Genomic DNA, 18547 nt, shown 5'->3' with positions numbered 1-18547 from the left:
GGGAAAAAATGTTTAAATTGTCGCAAAAGCAAATTCTTGGAGTCATTGGACACTAGTTATATCTTCAAATCATTTATATAAGTACAGATGATTGCCCTTTTAGATTAGATGGTTATAGAGAATGTTGAATTCCAATTAGCTTGTATGAAAATCAGATGCACTTCCCCTCCAAGTTAGTTAGTTTGGGTTAGTGTGAACACTAACTATACAATAGTACTCCGTCCCGGAACAAATACACAGAGCTAAGACTGGTGAGAGAGGGTGGTCTAAGTGTGTGAACGTAACTTACGCCTATCCTACTCGCATCTTATCTTGTGTTTTCTCCTTCAGAGGTGTCTGGCATCAACAGTAGGCCTTGTTGATCAAACTGAACATGTTGTCCATGAACCACAGAACAGCAATAAATGCCAGTGCACTGACATTCAGGTCTGATGATGCTTTTTCGGTTAGACTATTCCTGATTTCTTGAAATCCAATAATCACGCAAAATTATCAGAACTGTGTCTCGACTGCTCTGTGAACACAAACCAAGCTGAGGTTAAATCTGTATTACCCTGTATACAATATTGTATCAATCACTCCCTGAATGCAAAAGACAAACTAGGTGTAAAAACAGACATAACAGTCAGAGACACTTTAGTCTGTATGTCTGTATTTGTATCTAGGTTTGCTTTCATAATTCCTACTCTCCACGAGTACATATGAGCCAAAGGTCTAGTTTGTAAATGTTGCGTACCGTACCCTTCAGAAATACATGGACTAATGTTCAGATTGAGCGTACCTGGCGTTGGCATACACTGGGTGTGAAAGGTTGCCATATGAAACAAGACACCAGGAAGAGTTCTGATCTGTGCAAAAGTTTTTGTGCTGCTTCTAAAGTGTGCTATTCCACATTCATTACACAAGGCATGCCTACAAAACATTTCCCAGAATTTTTTGCACAACAAAGGACGACCTATGTACGATGCCTGTAGTTAGGAATTCTCACTACTGCTACATTTTTAAGAAACAATGTCAGGTTTCAATCATTGCAGGAACTTTATGAAATATAAACTCATCCACAGATACCAAAATAACTGAGCTCCGAAACTTTGGTTCATTAATATGGGAGCATTGATAACTGAACTATGAGGTGTTTTATGTTTGTACAGTGAATATGAAGCTGCAACCAGCATTGCTTAAATAAACATAAAGAGAAAGAATCTTGAGACATCTAGGGTGACTCTTAGTCCAATGACAACCTGACAAGGTCTGACCACCAGCATGTGAAACATTCTAATAAAACATTGTACCTAAAAACTAATTGTTAATGTTGATTTGACTAAAATACAAGCCAGGTCAGATGTACTTGTAACGTTTCCTTGAAGGCATTTTGTCACTCAACCCGCACAGACGACGTCAGTGTATACGTCGACTAAAGCTGCCAAATGAGTTTGTGTTTTCTGTGTTCACAAGAAAACTCTCCATCAACTTTGTATGTGGAACTATGTACTGAAGTAAAATGTTAATGTTCAAATGCGTCATGAAAGGCTTCATCCATTCATGACACATTTGTATTTGGATTATAGACAGCAGTTTAAAGATGGACGCCATGACAGCTCCTCAAAAGTGATGCCTAAACTTGTTGATCTCTGCCTGGTTGCTGTATAGGTCATTAAGCCCTGTCTCCTCCACGTTGTTCAATGGGATGTGAGCAAAAACATCAAAGTACACATGAAATGATCTTCCCCAAAGTTGGTTTCTGGCATGTTACACAGTTATTGACATGTCAATACTAAATCAAGAGTTCCTTTTTCTGATGAGCAATTATTTGATGCTATAAAACAGTGGCTGTGATTACCTGGGGACTTGCATCGAAATGCAGTGTTAACTTTAAATAGCTTCACTAGCCAAACTGACACAGTGTGTGGATAAATACAGTCTGTGCTTCAAACCTGCACGATGGCGCCGGCAGTATGCCTGGATTTTGGGCTTCACTTTGGCCAGTGAGAGGAATGCTTGGTGACGTTGTTTGTTCACTACAAAAACTGAAACACACAATACCCCAGTTTTTGCAGTGAATAAACAAACAGTACAATGTTAAGTGGAATTTTGTTATCTTTGGACAGAGGTCAGTTAGTTGTAGCTAGCTTCGCATGCAACAGACAGCAAAGTGGCGCCTCATTAGACTAGCTAAGGCTTGAAAAAAGAAATAAGATAAACTTATTTTCCAAAATGTTGAAGAAGGACACTGCAACAAGTGCAATACATTTCTGAATTGGAGAAGAACAAAACAAAAAGGAGCAATGCAGAGGTAGATGCGTTAGAAGGCAAAACACAAAAGACATCATAAAAGTAAAATGACTGTATGCTCCTTCCCTTGATTTTTTTTTTTTTTTTTTTATTGCCCCTCCTCTCCGTCCGCCAGGCAGACACACCTTCCTTCCTTCCTCCCTTCCTTCCGCGGTCCTCCAGCGTTTCTTACCTTCTTGTCGCTCCTCTCAGCCTCGTTGTCTGCTTATGAACTTTCACCCCAGCTGCTTGGGAAATGTCATACAGGCAGAGGCCCGTGCTGCAGTAGGGGGGCGTAATAGGAGGGAAAAAAAATAACAACATTTTTTTTTTTTTTTTTTTTTTTTTTTTTTTTTTTTTTTTTTACTGCTTCTCACTGCATCTTTTATTCGCGTCTCTGCCGTGCAAGTGCCACATCCCGCTACCAGCAGCAGCAGAAGCAGAGGCAGCAGCCGGCACCGATAACTAACCGCAGTCTCAATGCTTATTTCGCATTAGGGCTAATATATTTATATATATATTTATATATATATATATATATATATAAATATATATATATATAAATATATATATATAAATCCGTGCCAGACATGTGAGTAGCAAACCATCGCTGTCGCTCTCCACTCACGCTTTTGTATCCTCACTCCAGCAAGAACAAATGGTCATTGAACCGTGTCGTGGTGCATCTGGTGTTGGTGTGCGTGGTGTCGTGGTTGCATGGCTCGAGTGTGTGCACATTGACGGGGCAGATGAAGCCTCGCAGTCGGCTCGTTGTGTCAGGGGCTCTGCGTCGGCTCGGCTAATTGGGCAAAAAGAAAGCTGTGATTTTTATCATCACCATCATTATTATTGTTGTTATTACTAATTTTCAGCCGCGAATAGCTCGCAGCGGAGGGAGAGCCCATTCAGGCAGTGGTCGCATGATGAAGAGTGTGATGTAGCTTTGCTCTTTAGCCTGCTCGCATTGATTGGAGGTGGCTGTGATTTGGTGTGAAGGAGTCTCTCCAGCCTGGTATCTCCAGTCAGATGTGGAGGCCCGGGTTATGGAGCACACATAATGCGGCGGTGTTGATGTGTTTTAAAAATAATAATAATAATGATAATAATAAAATCAGTTTGGAGCCTGTGTGAGAAGCTCAAAGCACTCTGTGATCACACACACTCACAAAAACTGTTGATATTCAGTGCAGTATTTTCACTGAGATAAACGTGTGTTTTTCACTCCTGATCTGAAGATGCACAGCTGGAATGAAGTGATTCTGAGATTTCACTGATCGTGTTCACTCCACTTTTACAGTTGATCCTCATGTTATTATTGTATTTTGAAGCATTGTGTTTTTGTCCGTAACTGTGCGTGGGAGATACCAAAAGGTTCCCTCACTAGCCTTGCAAAGCTTTTATCCAACTTATTCTCGTCCTAAAGCTCCTTCGTGTTTTTGCTGTCCTACTGAAAATTGACTCCAGTGTTGATGTATAAAACCTACAGGCTAAATAAACTGCATGAAATTGAAATGTCACGGCGTGTAGCAGCGCCAGCGCTGATTCTGTGCATCCACGACTTTTAACTCATTTCATAGACTTCATTGGCTAATTGCTCCATAATTCATTCAAAAGTAGGGCAAGTTTCACAATGTTGAAAACCAGTAAAGAGCTAAAATACTCCAAAGAGCCGCTTTGTCGGTATACGGTCTGATTTTGAAATGGTCGTAGTTTTAGGGTTTAGGTGAAAGTAATTCTTATCATGTTTTTGTTGAGCTTTTATTTTGTGAGTGGAATGAGTGCAACAGGTTCAGCGTCTTGCATCACGTCAAGTTTTATGTTTGCCTTCTGCTTTCAGATTCTTGTAATGAAATACACGTCCTCTGCCTCGACCTGAATTTCTTTGGTGGTTTCAGGGGGGAATGCGTTAATCTTCGCCTGAAGATGTCAGTCCAGCAAACTAACTGGCCCGTGACGGCAATGCCCAGTAGAAGATCCTGGGATTGAGACGTGAATCCCTTTACCCTGATGGCCTGGACTGAGTAAGAAGTTTGCGTGTCATTACTGCTCGAAAAATAAATGTTTTGCACTTAATAGCTCTAAGTGGGCGACACTCTTAAAAGCTGTGTGTGATTGTGTTCATCCTGCAACAGGTTTCAGCTGGCCTGCTGAAGCTATGGGGAGCTGTTGGAGCTGTCTGTATAGAGACCCCATCCGAGACAACCATCTCACCAAATTTAAGGTTAGTGGACTGCCGGTGATTTTATTAATAAAAAAACTCTTGTCTGTTAGTGTATTCCAGTAATCTCCAACTCTCAGGCCCTTCTCTGTATGTCGTGTTATTCCTCCCTGTGCTAGGTCACCAATGTGGATGATGAGGGCAACGAGCTGGGCTCTGGTATCATGGAGCTCACCCAGACCGAGCTCATTCTTCACACACGTAAAAGAGACGCCATCCGGTGGCCGTATCTCTGCCTGCGACGCTACGGCTATGACTCCAACCTGTTTTCTTTCGAGAGCGGCCGCCGCTGTCAGACTGGGCAGGGTAGGCAGCGGTTTCACTCACTCTCTCTGCTTCTCTCAAATGACTGCGGTGGTCATGATTATTGTGTTCTTACCAGAGCAGCAGATCACTGTTCAGACGTAGGGAAATGAGTCTGTTGATCATACAAGTTGTAAAAGCTCTTAAAAGCTATGAAAGCATGTCTCACACCAAGGTACGAGTGCAATTTATGCATCTGTGATGTTAATTACAGATTAATTTCATGCTGTAAATATTTCGAAAAACAAACATGTTGTCTGATCTCGGCATCAGCTTTTTTAAATGTTTCAAACGTTGCTGGATTTGCTCTAACAGTGTTGTCATTCTCGATCAATTAGGAATCTTTGCATTCAAGTGTTCCCGGGCAGAAGAGATTTTCAATCTGCTCCAGGAGCTGATGCAATGTAACAGCATCAACGTGGTGGAGGAGTCAATGATGATGAGTCGCGGTGGCCACACACCAGAGATGGACATGTCTCGCACACCACAGACTCCCAACAGTGAGTCACACACACACACACACACACACACACACACACACACACACACACACACACACACACACATACAAGTCTAGTTAATTATACACTTGATTTGAGATAAATTGTGGAACTTGCATGCAGCAACGCAGTAATAAATTTAGCAGAAAGTCAAATTGAGTCAGAGGTACAAAGGGGTCATCTGGTGGAGCTTAGCCTCAGCCTATCAGCTTCAGACATGCACCAGTTAGGGCTGGGTGACCATTTAGTAATGTTACTATCATTACTAAATATCTCCCTTTTTGACTGTAGTGTGAGAAAATGACCATATTGGGAATTTATCCCTTTTACAGAGCTGCTCTTGTTCTGACAGACCGATTGTACACAACATGCTCATCACCAAACAGCAGACAGACACAGTGATAAGAGGGGGTTTTCAGAGAGGAGCATTTAGCTGCAAAACAATCAGATTTTTTTCTGGAGTAAGCGGAGACCAAAACAAAGCTTAAAAAAAAAAAAGAAGAAAAGAATGAATGTTGGACTTTGGATTGAATGGATTCATCAGGTGGTCAGAGGCATGACTTCAGACAATGACAGTTTTGCTAGATGCAATATTTGCTGTTCACAACATCAACTTAAAAGAAGTCGACTTGTTTTCGCTGCCCCCAAGTGGAAAAAGAAATCACTTACTGCAGATTTAAACACAACAAATGACAGATCTGTTGACTGTGGCACTGACTTCTCAACTTATTCAGCATTTTGAAATACCAAGTGGCCAGACAAACGTTCCTCCATGAAGCAGTTACACTGATTAGCCACAACATTAAAACCACTGACAGGAGAAGTGAATAGCATTGACGATCTTGTGACAATACAATGTTCTGCTCTGGAGCTTTTGGACCTGACATTCATGTGGATGTAACTTAGTCTACTTAGTCAGCCTGACTCAGGCACACACAAAAATGATCTAGGAACAATTCAGAAAACATGAAGAACAGCACAAGGTGTTGACCTGGCCTCCAAATTCACTTGATCCCAAACCGATCAAGTATCTGTGGGATGATCCACAGAGGCAGAATCAATTGGCGACCAAAACTGTCTTTCACCGTATAGTATGATATTCAAATTACACTCACCGACCATTTTATTAGGTACACCTTGCTAGTAAAATGTTGGCGCCCCCTTTGGCTTCAGAACTGCCTTCATTCTTCGTGACACACTTTCAACAATGTGTTGGAAACATTCCTCAGAGATTTTGGTCCATGTTGACATGACCGTTCCACCACATTCAGATCTGGTGACTGTGGAGGCCATTGGAGTAGAGTGGACTCATTGTCATGTTCAACAAACCAGTTCAAGATGATATGAGCTTTGTGACATGGTGCATTATAATGCTGGAAGTAGCCATCAGAAGATGGGTTCACTGTGGTCATAAAGGGATGGACATGGTCAGCAACAATAACGGTTTTCCAACCTTGTATTGTCCAGTTTTATTGAGCCTGTTTGAACTGTAGTCTCAGTTTCCTGTTCTTAGCTGACAGGAGTGGCAGCCGGTGTGGTCTTCTGCTGCTGTAGCCCATCTTCTTCAAGGTTGGACATGTTGTGTGTTCATAGATGGTATTCTGCATTCCTTGGTTGTAACCAGTGGTTATTTGTGTTGCTGTTGCCTTTCTATCATCTCCAACCAATCTGCATATTCTCCTCTGACCTCTCACATCAACAAGACCTTTTCATCCACACAACTGCCGCTCATTGGATATTTTCTATTTTTTGGACCATTCTCTTTAAACCCTAGAGATGGTTCTGCGTGAAAATCCCAGTAGATCAGCAGTTTCTGAAATACTCAGACCAGCCCGTCTGGCACCAACAACCATACCACGTTCAAAGTCACTTAAATCCCCTTTCTTCCCCATTTTGATGCTTGTTTTGAACTTCAGCAAGTTGTCAAGTTGTCTTGATCTCCTCTACATGACTAAATACATTGAACTGTAGAGCCAGGTGATTGGCTGATTAGTTATTTGTGTTAACAAGCAATTGAACCGGTGTACCTCATAAAGTGACCAGTGAGTGTATGTCTGCATGATATGTGTTAAGATGCTGGCAATAAAGCTCAACTTGACTCCAGGAAAGACTGTGCACAACATCAGAGTATTGGACTTTGGAATTTGGGCTAAAATTATTTAACTGATTTGAAATTGCATCCATTTTGAAAGTGATCAGAGAAGGTGATCATTGTACAATGACAGTAACACGTGAACTTAAAGTGAATGAGGCCTGTTATTTTTTTCATAGAATACTTTTACTCATCTTTTACCACAATGACAACAGGCACTGAAACTTAATTGTCCATGTCGAATTTGGTAAACCTTCCACTTGAACTCTCTTTTTATGTCTTTACATTGTCACACGAATGCAGCTCCAGCATTTCCTGTCCAAGCTTTCCCAAATGGATTCCCTGGTTATCCAATCAGAGGCGAATCCTCCCAACCCTCTCTTGCCGATGATCATGGACATAGCCTCATGGGTCTGGAAGACCAGGTAAGACTCATCCATGCACACCATAGTTCACCTTATAAGTGCAGGGTCACGACTTGATTCTGTTTGTTCTACTTCCCTGACAGACCCACACTTATGTAAATACCGTGAGTATGGAGGGGGATCTCTCTATGCGCCACTGTGTGCACTCTCTACCTGAAGTACGGCCCAGCACCTTTCCTGAAACAACGCGGGGAGCCATGCCTGTCGGGGGCCAAGGAAATCCACCGTCCAACCTGCGCTGCTGTCCCCTTGAGGAACATAAAGATCCCCAGGTGTTCATGCAGCCCTCTTCGCAGGAGGTCAAGTTCATGCTGGGCCCCACTCCAGCACAGCGCCATCTGCTGGAGAGAGAGAGGGAGAGAGAGAGGGAGAGGCATGGGCTCAATCCTCACAACCTTCAGCCAGTAGAGGGTGCTGCAGGCTCAGAGACGGAAGGGGACGAGCCGTCTATGCACCTGTGCAACTCTCACTCCTATCACCATTTCCATCACCACATGCACCGGCACCCGGGCCACGAGCATCCGGACGGCTGCCAGGGCACCGAGCTCACCTACGAGAACATCAACGGCCTGCGGAGCGGCCGCAAGCAGCGCCTGAGTCCCAGCAGCGTGTCGCAGTCTGTGGGCTCAAGCAGCAGCAGCAGCACTGGAGACAGCCACTCCCACTCCCTCCTGCACTCGCACACCCACGGCGGCTCATCATCTTTGCCCCCGCAGGGCTACCCCTGTGAGAGAGGCATGGGCGGAGGCCATCGACGGACAGCTCTGCTCAACTACGAGAACCTACCGTCTCTGCCCCCGGTGTGGGAGTACAGCGCTCTGCAGCGGGACGACGAGCAGGAGGAGGACGATGACGATCAGGACGAGGAGGAGTACGAGGAAGAAGAGGAAGACTTTGATGAGTACGAGTTCTCGGAAGGCCCTGGGACGCCCAATGGGTACCACCAGGACAGTCGGGGCATCCACAGAGATGCCCTGCAGAACTATGTCAACACAGAGCAGGTCCAGCCTTCTCGGCTACGACACGCCTGCCCCCCGCACCCACGGCCGTGTCAGCCAGACAGAGGGGGGCGCATATTTAGTTTTGATTTCCGCAGACGATCGAGGTCAGGGGTTGGAGGCTGTGAGCACGGCCACATGCCTCCATCGCGGCAGCTGAATTACATCCAGGTGGACCTGGAGGGAGAGCCTCCCTGCCAGGGCCTCAGCAGCGGGGGTGCCCAGAACCAGCCACAGCACCAGCGCCTACCACCCAAAAAATGTGGTCCGCAGGCACCCCGGCGCAGTGAATGCTACGCCGTCATCGACCTAAAGAAGACCGCTGCCATGTCCAACCTGCAGAAAGCTCTGCCCAGGGATGATGGGACTTCCAGAAAGACTCGCCACAACAGCACAGACCTGCCTCTGTAAACGGTGTTCAAACTGAAGAGGAGCGATGAAGACAGATGAAGGCTTATCCTCATTTTAGCACACTGGACCCTTCACTTCATCCATCCATTCAACTGTCGGGGCTGACTAATACAGTACAGGTACCTAATTAGAAACTTACTGAAACCTATCTGTGCATATAAGAGGAAATGAGGAATCTCCGAGGAGAATTTGCCATTTTATTCTGTGTTCTTTATCAGACATTTGATGTGAAGCTCTCTTGAGAAATCTGCAGTTTTTACTGCAAATCATGTTTGCTGGATATGAGTGTTTATATATATATATATACAAATAAGCATAAAGTCTCATATATATATATATATTTATGTATATGAGACTTTGTGCTTAGCTATGAATAAGCAGAGAGCTGGGTTTTCAGTGGAAGCAGTCATACTGTATTAGCAAAATTTTAGGTCCCAGAACCATCTACAATCACGGATATTATTGCTCGTACCATTAACTTTCATCCATGAGATTATTTTGTTGTTTTTTTTGTTTTTGTTGTTTTTTTACTTGAACACTCCGAGCGTCAGAGATGTGACCCTCTTTACAGCAGACGTGGAGTAGTTGTTGGCATGAAGGAAGGTTAGTGGTTCCTCCCAGATACTGGCCAATGCTCATACCTCATCGCAAGCACTTAAGTCTGAAGTTGTGGCTAGTAGAAGAGGCCATTATTTGTTACTGTATGCTCACAGAGCATTTTGCACACAATCCTATGGAATTGTATTTTATCATATTTTGGGGATCGTTTCATCCAATCCAAGTTGAAAAATAATGGGATTAAATGAACAGATTGTGACATTTGGAGAATTGTACTAAACTGAATGACGGTGAAAGTAGCACACATGGATTAAATGGGCTTTGGCTCCCTGCTATCGGCATGCAGCAATTGTAAAAGTAGCATATCATCTTCAAACGCGCCTCCTGCGTTTCATCCCAGACCTGCGGGAGGTTCACGCTTGTCACGTTGCACTTTTGACCCTGGGCCCCTGAAAAGCTCACTACTCCCACGCCACTGGAGCGTACAGGTCATGTTCTTTACCAAAAATAACCAAGGGGGGCCAAATATTCCGTGGACATTCTCAGACAGCAATGTAGATAGGGTTTATTTAAATCTTCTTGACGGAGACGCCGATAACCTCAAATAGTGGCATTAAGCTATAACCTCACAGGAGACGTGCGGGGCCTATGATTTGTCAGTTGATCAGGTGTGAATGGTCTGTTTTAAAGAGTATCAAGTAAAGTCTCGTGAGGCTATTCGTCAACCTTCTCACTCAGATATTTATTTATTTATTTCACTCTTATTTATTCATACTTTTTAAAAAAAAAAAAATAATTGTAATCATTTTGTTTTCTCTGTGCGATTAACCAGTGTTTTGTAGTCCAGTCAGTAATATGGAGACCAAAGCTTCACCTCAAATTATCGCTGGACACACGTGTGTGTTACTGTTATAACTGTGCTCAATTATATTTTCAAAAAAAAAGAAGAAGAAGAAAGGAAGACTGTATTTATATTTTAAGTGCCAAAACTTAATTGCAAACTGTATGATGAGTAAAATCTAACGTGCCACTCGTAGAAACTATAGGACAGAAAGGCATAAGATGACAAACAGTCGGGGGACAAAGTTTTTAAAAAAAACTATATATATATATATATATATATATCCAGCTTTTTCAGGATAAAAAAAGCTAAAATAATGATAAAAAGAAAAAAAAAACGCACACTCCACCTCATCCACATCGACAGCCATTTGCGAGGGAGACGTAAGAATGGTAATGTTGTAGTCTGATAATCACTGTCAGGGTGGTTTTTTGCTGCTACATGTACATACTAACAGTAGCCCGTGTAAGCTATAGGTACTTGTCAAAAAGAAAAAAGAAAAAACTACGTGATGTCAGATCCTTGACCATATTGTTAATAGAAGTAGCATCGTTGTGTTCTTAGATTATTTCTGAGCAGCGGAAATGTCACGCACCATTTCAGAGAATGTTTCATTCAGCCCAGATTTCATTTCATGGAGATGGGTTATGGGGTTATTTTCTGATAAACTGTCTGTTTTGTAGGAGGAGTGACTGAAGCACAGGCCCGTCATGTTTGTTTTGTTTTTTGTTTCGTTTTTTTGATCTGATCATGGAAAGCCAGATGCCAGAGCCATTTTTTTTTAACTGAGAATCAACATGAGACTTGAATAGAGACTCAGCTTCTCATAAGGGTCTTTTGGCTTCTGTGTCACATAATTAAGGGTATCGGAGCTCAGAATGAATGATTTCATTAAAATTCATTCATAACATGTAATACTAATGTGATGTTAGCCATGGGTGCAGTATCCCTGAACCCAACGTATTCCAGATGTGGACATTTAGAGCTCTAAATCTGCTGCTATTGTTACTTTTAGATATTTAACATAGTATTTGTCATTTTTCCGTGACTTAATAGAAATGAATAATAATAAATGTCCCATCACAATTCTCTAGAGACCATTATGTCGTTGTTAACTGTTTTGTTTTTACTATTTTTTGGACAAAATACAGTTAAAACACTCAAATTATTGAGTTTACACAAAAGTTTTCTTTGATAAAAACAAATCTGAGATGCCGTGACTGAATTTTCATTCTTTTGCTTTAAAAAAATTATTCATCAGTCATCAAAAGTGAATTAATGGTTTCAAAGTCAAATATTAATAATAATCATTTTTGTCATGTATTTATCTTTATTCACTCCTTTGACAGACATCACCAAACTTATTTTTGTATGAATGATCTGAGTCATTGATTAAGCTGACTATATTCTTGTCATTTAATCCATCAGATGTTTGGTCTCTAAATGTCTGGAAAAGTGTCATAAAATGACATTACTTTACATTTTTATGAGATTTTCTCACCATTCAGTGGCTGAAATTGAAAATAATAATAATAAATATCCTCTCAAGTAATCGTGTCAAACAGTTAACCGACCATTTATTTCAGCGACCTTTAATCAGTCCCATCACACAAGCTTCAAAGGACCCAAAATGAAAAGTTGATAGTTTGTATTTTCTTTCTGGTTTGAACGTGAGATTATAATCTCATCTCCTCTAGTGTAAAAAAAAAGAAGAAATAAAGGACCACTTGTAGCTGATACCTTTGACTGTATTCACAAAGACATTGTCATGATAAGTTGGAGGGATGTTTACATTTTCGCAATAATAGGTGAATCATTGTTTTTCTGTAAACCGGACCAACTTGTGACATGTGAAATTTAAACAGTAGTTTGTAGAGATGTGGGCTTCTTCTGTGAATCAGCAGTTTTATTGTTTCAGGTGCGAGGTCTACTTTGAGCCTTCATGGAATTTTCTTTGGATTGTTGGTCAACTCTCATTAACGGTGCCATACAGTATGCGACCATTGCCAGTACTTAAATCTGATGTCGTCGTTTTTCAAAGCGTTGGCGATGTATCGTACAGGAACTGGCAAGTGGCTCATCGAACATTTTTGGAATGTTGTGTCATGTGGTTTTATGATCATTTAAAAAAAAAAAAGGAGAAAAAAAAAAGAATCCATGTTGAAATGTGTTAATTATCTTTGTTATAATACAGTTAACCTAGCCGCCACCTGGAGCAGTCATTACAGCATCATCACCCCCTGTGCTTGATGATTAATAATCAAAAAAAGACAAATTAAAGTGTTTTTCATTTCACTCTAAGCACTCTAAGCGCAACTGCCACCTTATTGATCATTGCGATAGAGTCACTCGTTGATGCTATCTCAGGCATTGTACTGTCATAAACCTCGGTATCTGTGCCCCAGGCGTGATTCACACAGGTGTTGATGAGCTTGTTAGGCACCTACTTATAGGTGTCATTAGGTGTAGAGGTGTAAGTAGTGGGGCAAGTAGCCACAAGTTGAGATGTAACAGCTCCAGGTCTTTGAGTTCCCAAAATTGAATTTGCTGAAGGGGCTGTTTCACTAAAAGGGCTCGCTTTGTGTTTACGTGGAGCGCCTGTCTCGTCCAGCTAAAAATGTTTCTCACTGTGCCTTTCATATTCACGCTGGAGAAACATTTTCACTGTTGCTTTGTGCGGGACAATAAATGCGACAGCTCGGCACCCGTTTGAAGGCCTGAAGACTGAAGCGGTTTCACACCTCGGGTTGTGTTTCACGTGTGAAGCTGTGTTCTGACTTGAATCCCTTGATTGTTTTATGCCATGGTGTGTTTGACATTTAGGAATATGCAGCACGTGTGTAACACTCTAATGCCTGTACATTAGTCATACACTCCTTTGCCACTTCGTTACGTACACAGGTGAAAATGAATGCATTCCTAGCGCAGTCTAGCAATAAATCCCCTTTAATGACTATAATGTAATGTTCATTTAAGGTTGAAAAGGTGTAAGAAATGTGGTATTTAAACTATATGATCATTTTGGATGATGTACTTTGTGTTGCTGTTAAACTCTAAAGCAGGGGTCTTCAATGTTTTTCAGGGCAAGGACCCCAAACTAATGGAGGGATTAAGTAGGGACCCCCCACCTACTACATGTGCTATTTAGAAATATACATTGCTATCATCATTTTGCATTAGTATTAAGCTATCCCTTATCCCTTTACTAAAACATGTTAGATTCATGTTAATGTGCATTTAAAGAAAACTTGTGGGGGGAAATAAAATATACATATATATACATACTGTACCCCTGAAGATGACGATTTAGTGCGAGACTGTTATATTGGAATGCATTCTCCAGTGTACCTAATGAACTGGCAATTGAGTATTTAAGCTTCAGGCGGCAGCTGGGTAGCATAGCTTAGCTCCTAAAGCTTACTGCGTCTGTCACTGTACTCCCACGCACTGTCACCATTTACCCAAGTAACTACTCAAGTGAATTTTGAAAATTCTTGGTTTTTGGACAAGCTGTCGATCAGTCGCTGTCCACTGACACCACGAAGCTCAGAGGAATGAATGGAGCCTTAACAGTTTGACACTTGACAGATGTCATACAGTCAGCAGTTGACAGCAGAGCCTATTTAAGCCATTAGAAATGGTTGTGTAGAGGATCTGCATACCTGAGAGACAGGTGAATCCGTACAGGATGCCGTTTAAAGATTCACCAATCAGGCATAACATTACGACCACTGACAGGAGAAGTGAATGTCATTTGACCGTCTTGTGACAACACAGTGTTCTGCTGGGAAACGTTTGGACCTGGTATTCACGTGGATGTTGCTTTAGATGTGTTCCCACCACCTAGACCAGACCAGACACTCCCACCTAATAGCAATGACACTCCTTGATGACAGCAGCCATCCCCAACAGGATGCAGCCTGACACAGACACATAAACGTTGTTTAGGAACAACCCAGTGTAACACTGTTAGTCATAATGATATGCCTGATCGGTTTATGTGGTATTACTAGGTGTGGTATTACGACTCAAGTGTAGGTTTCTGCTACAGCTCTGGTCCTATCATCACGACCAACTGAAAAATATTGTGCATCAGGTGTAAGTGTCACTACTTTTTAGACGTGGGACAGGCTACGTGTTTCCATTGGTTTGCAGTCTTTATGCTAAGCTAATCTACCAGTTTCCAAGCTGCTGCCTTATATTTACTACAAGGTCTCGAGCGTCGTATCAGTCTACGAATCTTAACTATCGACAAGGGGAATAGGCATATTTCCTGAAATGTGCAACTCTTCCTTTGAGTTGGAGAAAAAAAAACTGTTCGACTGTGAAAAAGTGTCTGGAAAGGTGTGAATCATGACCATTGTGTTGTGCAGCATACATCCTTAATATGAGTAAAGATTAGTGTGTTTGTCATTACAATGTCTGGTGACCACGCTGAACTCCATCTGATTTCTCATCAGCTGCTATTTCCTCTCATAGTGTTTCAGAATGTGGAAATAAAACTCTTTTCTGAGATTATTCTTTTTTTTTGTTCATTTTTCTGATTTGTAACTTGCGTGTAACATAAAGACAAAAACACTCGCACACATAAGTGAGTCGGATTATAAGAAGACAGTGAGAGCAGAACAGAAAGTTGAGGGCCAGCGTTTTCCGCTACACATCATCATCCTCGTCATCACCACGCCAGTGATTTTTGTATCATCATTAAAAAAAAAGAACTATAATCTCAATGACATTGTAAAACCTCATCTTCCTGCCCATGCTGATAGATCTCTGACAAAATACTGAAAATATCACAAAACTGTAATATCTCATATTATTACTGTGTTTTGTTTAAAAAAAAAAAAAAAAAATATCTGGGTTGTTTTTGGTGTAATCGCCACCAGAGGGTGATATACATGTACGGGTCTGAGCTGTAAATTCTTTTTGTGACTGATTTGTGTATTTTCCATACAGGTTGGCCTAACTTTGTGACTATAACAGAATTTATGAATTGAATGAGTGCCAAATATGCTTGAGCATGACAAAACCCGGGACCTACAAGGATCTGCAGGTACTCCTTGACTCTTCAAGTGAGGCTCGAGTGACTCACTGCTCTTAGACTCTTCTTGTGACACCGAACGCACAGCTGAAGGTTTTACCATGCTTAATATCTTCACTGGAAGAGGGGAAACTTCTTTTTTTTGTTTGTTTGTTTTTTTTGTCTCCATTTGAAAAAGTTTCTTCTAATATTTATTGTATCGTTCTGTGTCCATCCATGGCTTCTAAATGAGTATGCAGTGGTGGTCTTATCATGCTGCCATTAAGGGTGAATATTAAAAAAAAGAAAAAAAGAAAAGAAATTAAAAAAAAAAAAAAAGCCGATTTGCTTCATTTGTTTGGACTGTCAACGAAGACATTTGGGTCAATTTCATTCTTCAATCATTCCACACAGAGATGCGTTGTATGTTACCTGATCTCCTCTTCATCCCAAAAACAAAGTGAGCTTGACTTTGGTGAATTTTACCCTGAATTTTATCAATTATAAAGTGTGGATTTGTCCAAAATGTAAAAGTAAATGTAATTCTAATATTAAAATGAAGCTATGAAAATAACTTCACTGCACTAAACGGTGTCTATTTTTTCCCCTCCCTGTCTCAAACGAGGCTTTTTGCCCTCCAGGATCATGTGCCTCCTCAGTTCAGAGCATGTGCAAGATATGTTTTCCTAGAATATTTTTATAAAATATACCACACCGCGACTGCTTAACAATTAAAACAGTGCATGATCAAGTAAAGAAAAAAAAAACACATTTTTAAGAAGGGAATAAATGAGTCAGGGAAGCTTCTTGGTCTGTAGGTGATCAAACCCTCTCGGAGGTGAAAAGCTTTGCTCGCTCTATTTATTAGTTTCTAAGGAAACACAGAAGCTTGACGTGACACTGGCCTCTTCAAATGTGTGAAATATAATACTCAAGCCGTTGAATGATCATTCATCCCCCCCCGGCCCAGGAGCTGAGGAACATTGTGTGATGGATGTCTGTGGCCCAAGGAGACAAATGATGATAGCTGTGTGAACACCATTCAGAGCAGACCATGAAAGACTGTCTGTCACTCAACAGCCAGCCCAAGATAAATTACTCGATATCCAGTTATGTTCTTCATATCTGCTTAGACCGTCAAATAAATAGATTTAATTCAAAAGTTGTTCTTACAGCTGGATATTAACTTCTCTAGAGTATGTGTCCAGCCTGTGTGTAAGGAATTTTAATAACTGAAGGTAGAGCGAACATGGTCCCAGCTAGTGCTAGAGATTTACAGCATACTGTAAATATAGGCCTCAAATAGCACCTGTCTTGTCTTTCTACTTTTTACGTGGCTGGTGTTAAGTCCGGAGTGTTTTAACTTAACTAAAAGCGTTCAATAATTGATTTTGTTGTAACGAAACACAGGCAGATGCCACAATGCCTGAACGTGAAACTGGTTCTTCACTTTGTCTTTTGAGTGTTGGGTTTCTGTTTCACATACTTATCTGAAACGTGATCTTCTGAAATTTCCAGTTTCTCCGCAAAGTTTTCACTACAAACACCCCAGTTATTTGACTGTCCGGCCACCAGAAGAAGCATCCTACATGGGTTCAAACGTTCACACACTTAAAGGTTGATGTCGGATAAATCAGTTTAGTGGAATTATACACAGACCAGGCATAACATTATGATAATATTGTGTAGGTCTCCCTTGTGCTATGGTACAGGCAAGGACGAAAACAAATTCATGACTTGCCTGCAATGGCGTCACACGGGAAAAAGCCACAGGGCAAAAGTTAGAATTTCACAATATTTCAAACTGATCACTGACATTTGTCAAGATATATTAGTTTGGATGTATTAGTTTGGGTGTTACAAAACCAAAAAAGCCACTGAACTTTTGGTCCAGGGTTTCACCACATTTGGAACATGTGTTGAAAAAGCACTTAGTCAGTTTCAGACAGTCAGCGCTCACACATGATCTTTAGATTGCTTGACAGACTTGACAGAAACCTGCTGAAATGGAAAGGCTGAAACTGTGCAACGTTAAGAACCAATTTATAAATGGTGGAGACACTTGTTGTTCGGGCGTGCCTCAAATTCACAAACAATTAATCAGTGACCCTAATTACTTTCCAAAGTAAAACCACTGGGTACAAATATCTCTGAAAGGAAAAGGTATGTGACCAGTTATCTGGAATGTGTATTTCAGGCTTTGTCAAATATTTCGCATCTTTGGTGGCAAAGGCAGTTTTTACCCGCTGAGTGACGACCCTTATTCAGCCTTGTTCTAGAAACAACATTGTGCCATTCATTCCACTAAAACCTTGCTAATTAGGCAGAACATGAGCTGGGTTTCAGTCTAACCCTCTTACTCAATAATATAGAGGCTGTTCAGTCCAGTCATTATCATCAGATTGAGTTTAACAAGCTTGTAGTATATTTTACAAGCATTTTATGTAGCCTACCTCAAAAGACTGCAGCCGTCTTCTCAGTCGCTTTAAAGGCTGCTCATCTAAATGAGGACAAATGAACTGTGAGGCCAAAGGAAAAAAAACAAAAAACATGAAAAACAATAAAGAATCAGTTATCAGTTACATTATTTTATATGTATTACCAGACAAAATATTTTAGTAGCATGTCCAAAAAAGAAACAAAATGATAATAATCCAAGTTGAAACAGTTGAAGTTGAAGTTGAAAGGACAGCTGCTGTTGTAAAGATGATACAAGTAGCTTCTGAAAAACTGGGCAAGTTGTCAGGTCAGACATGTTTGGATGCGTGTCGCAACGTCTTTGAGAAACTCTGACCTGTCCAGCTGACCTACTTACGGCTTTTTTTATTTTTATTTTTCTTTTTTTTTTTAAATCTTCTGTGATATAATATGACTTCGATGGCTGAGAACGCTGACTTATTTTAATATATT

At 41.2% G+C, this 18547-nt stretch overlaps 1 protein-coding gene and 1 long non-coding RNA gene across 2 annotated transcripts; one reads left to right on the top strand and one right to left on the bottom strand.

The window, feature by feature from the left end:
* Positions 1-11: 11 nt before the first annotated feature.
* On the top strand, positions 12-10585 carry frs3 (fibroblast growth factor receptor substrate 3). The gene is made up of 6 exons (XM_047581823.1): positions 12-4292; positions 4404-4492; positions 4609-4795; positions 5131-5292; positions 7688-7809; positions 7893-10585. Exons 2-6 carry the CDS (start codon positions 4427-4429, stop codon positions 9216-9218), a joined length of 1863 nt encoding a protein of 620 aa, XP_047437779.1. The 5' UTR covers positions 12-4292; positions 4404-4426; the 3' UTR covers positions 9219-10585.
* Positions 8008-18534, bottom strand: LOC125006098. The gene is made up of 3 exons (XR_007112534.1): positions 18240-18534; positions 18091-18137; positions 8008-8150 (listed from the first exon to the last, which is right to left on the bottom strand). It is a non-coding gene; the product is annotated as an uncharacterized LOC125006098 (long non-coding RNA).
* Between the last annotated feature and the right edge of the window lie 13 nt (positions 18535-18547).

Source organism: Mugil cephalus, chromosome 4, assembly GCF_022458985.1.
Source record: "Mugil cephalus isolate CIBA_MC_2020 chromosome 4, CIBA_Mcephalus_1.1, whole genome shotgun sequence".
In the NCBI taxonomy this organism is placed as follows: domain Eukaryota; kingdom Metazoa; phylum Chordata; class Actinopteri; order Mugiliformes; family Mugilidae; genus Mugil; species Mugil cephalus.
This window is presented reverse-complemented; position numbering and strand designations above follow the sequence as displayed.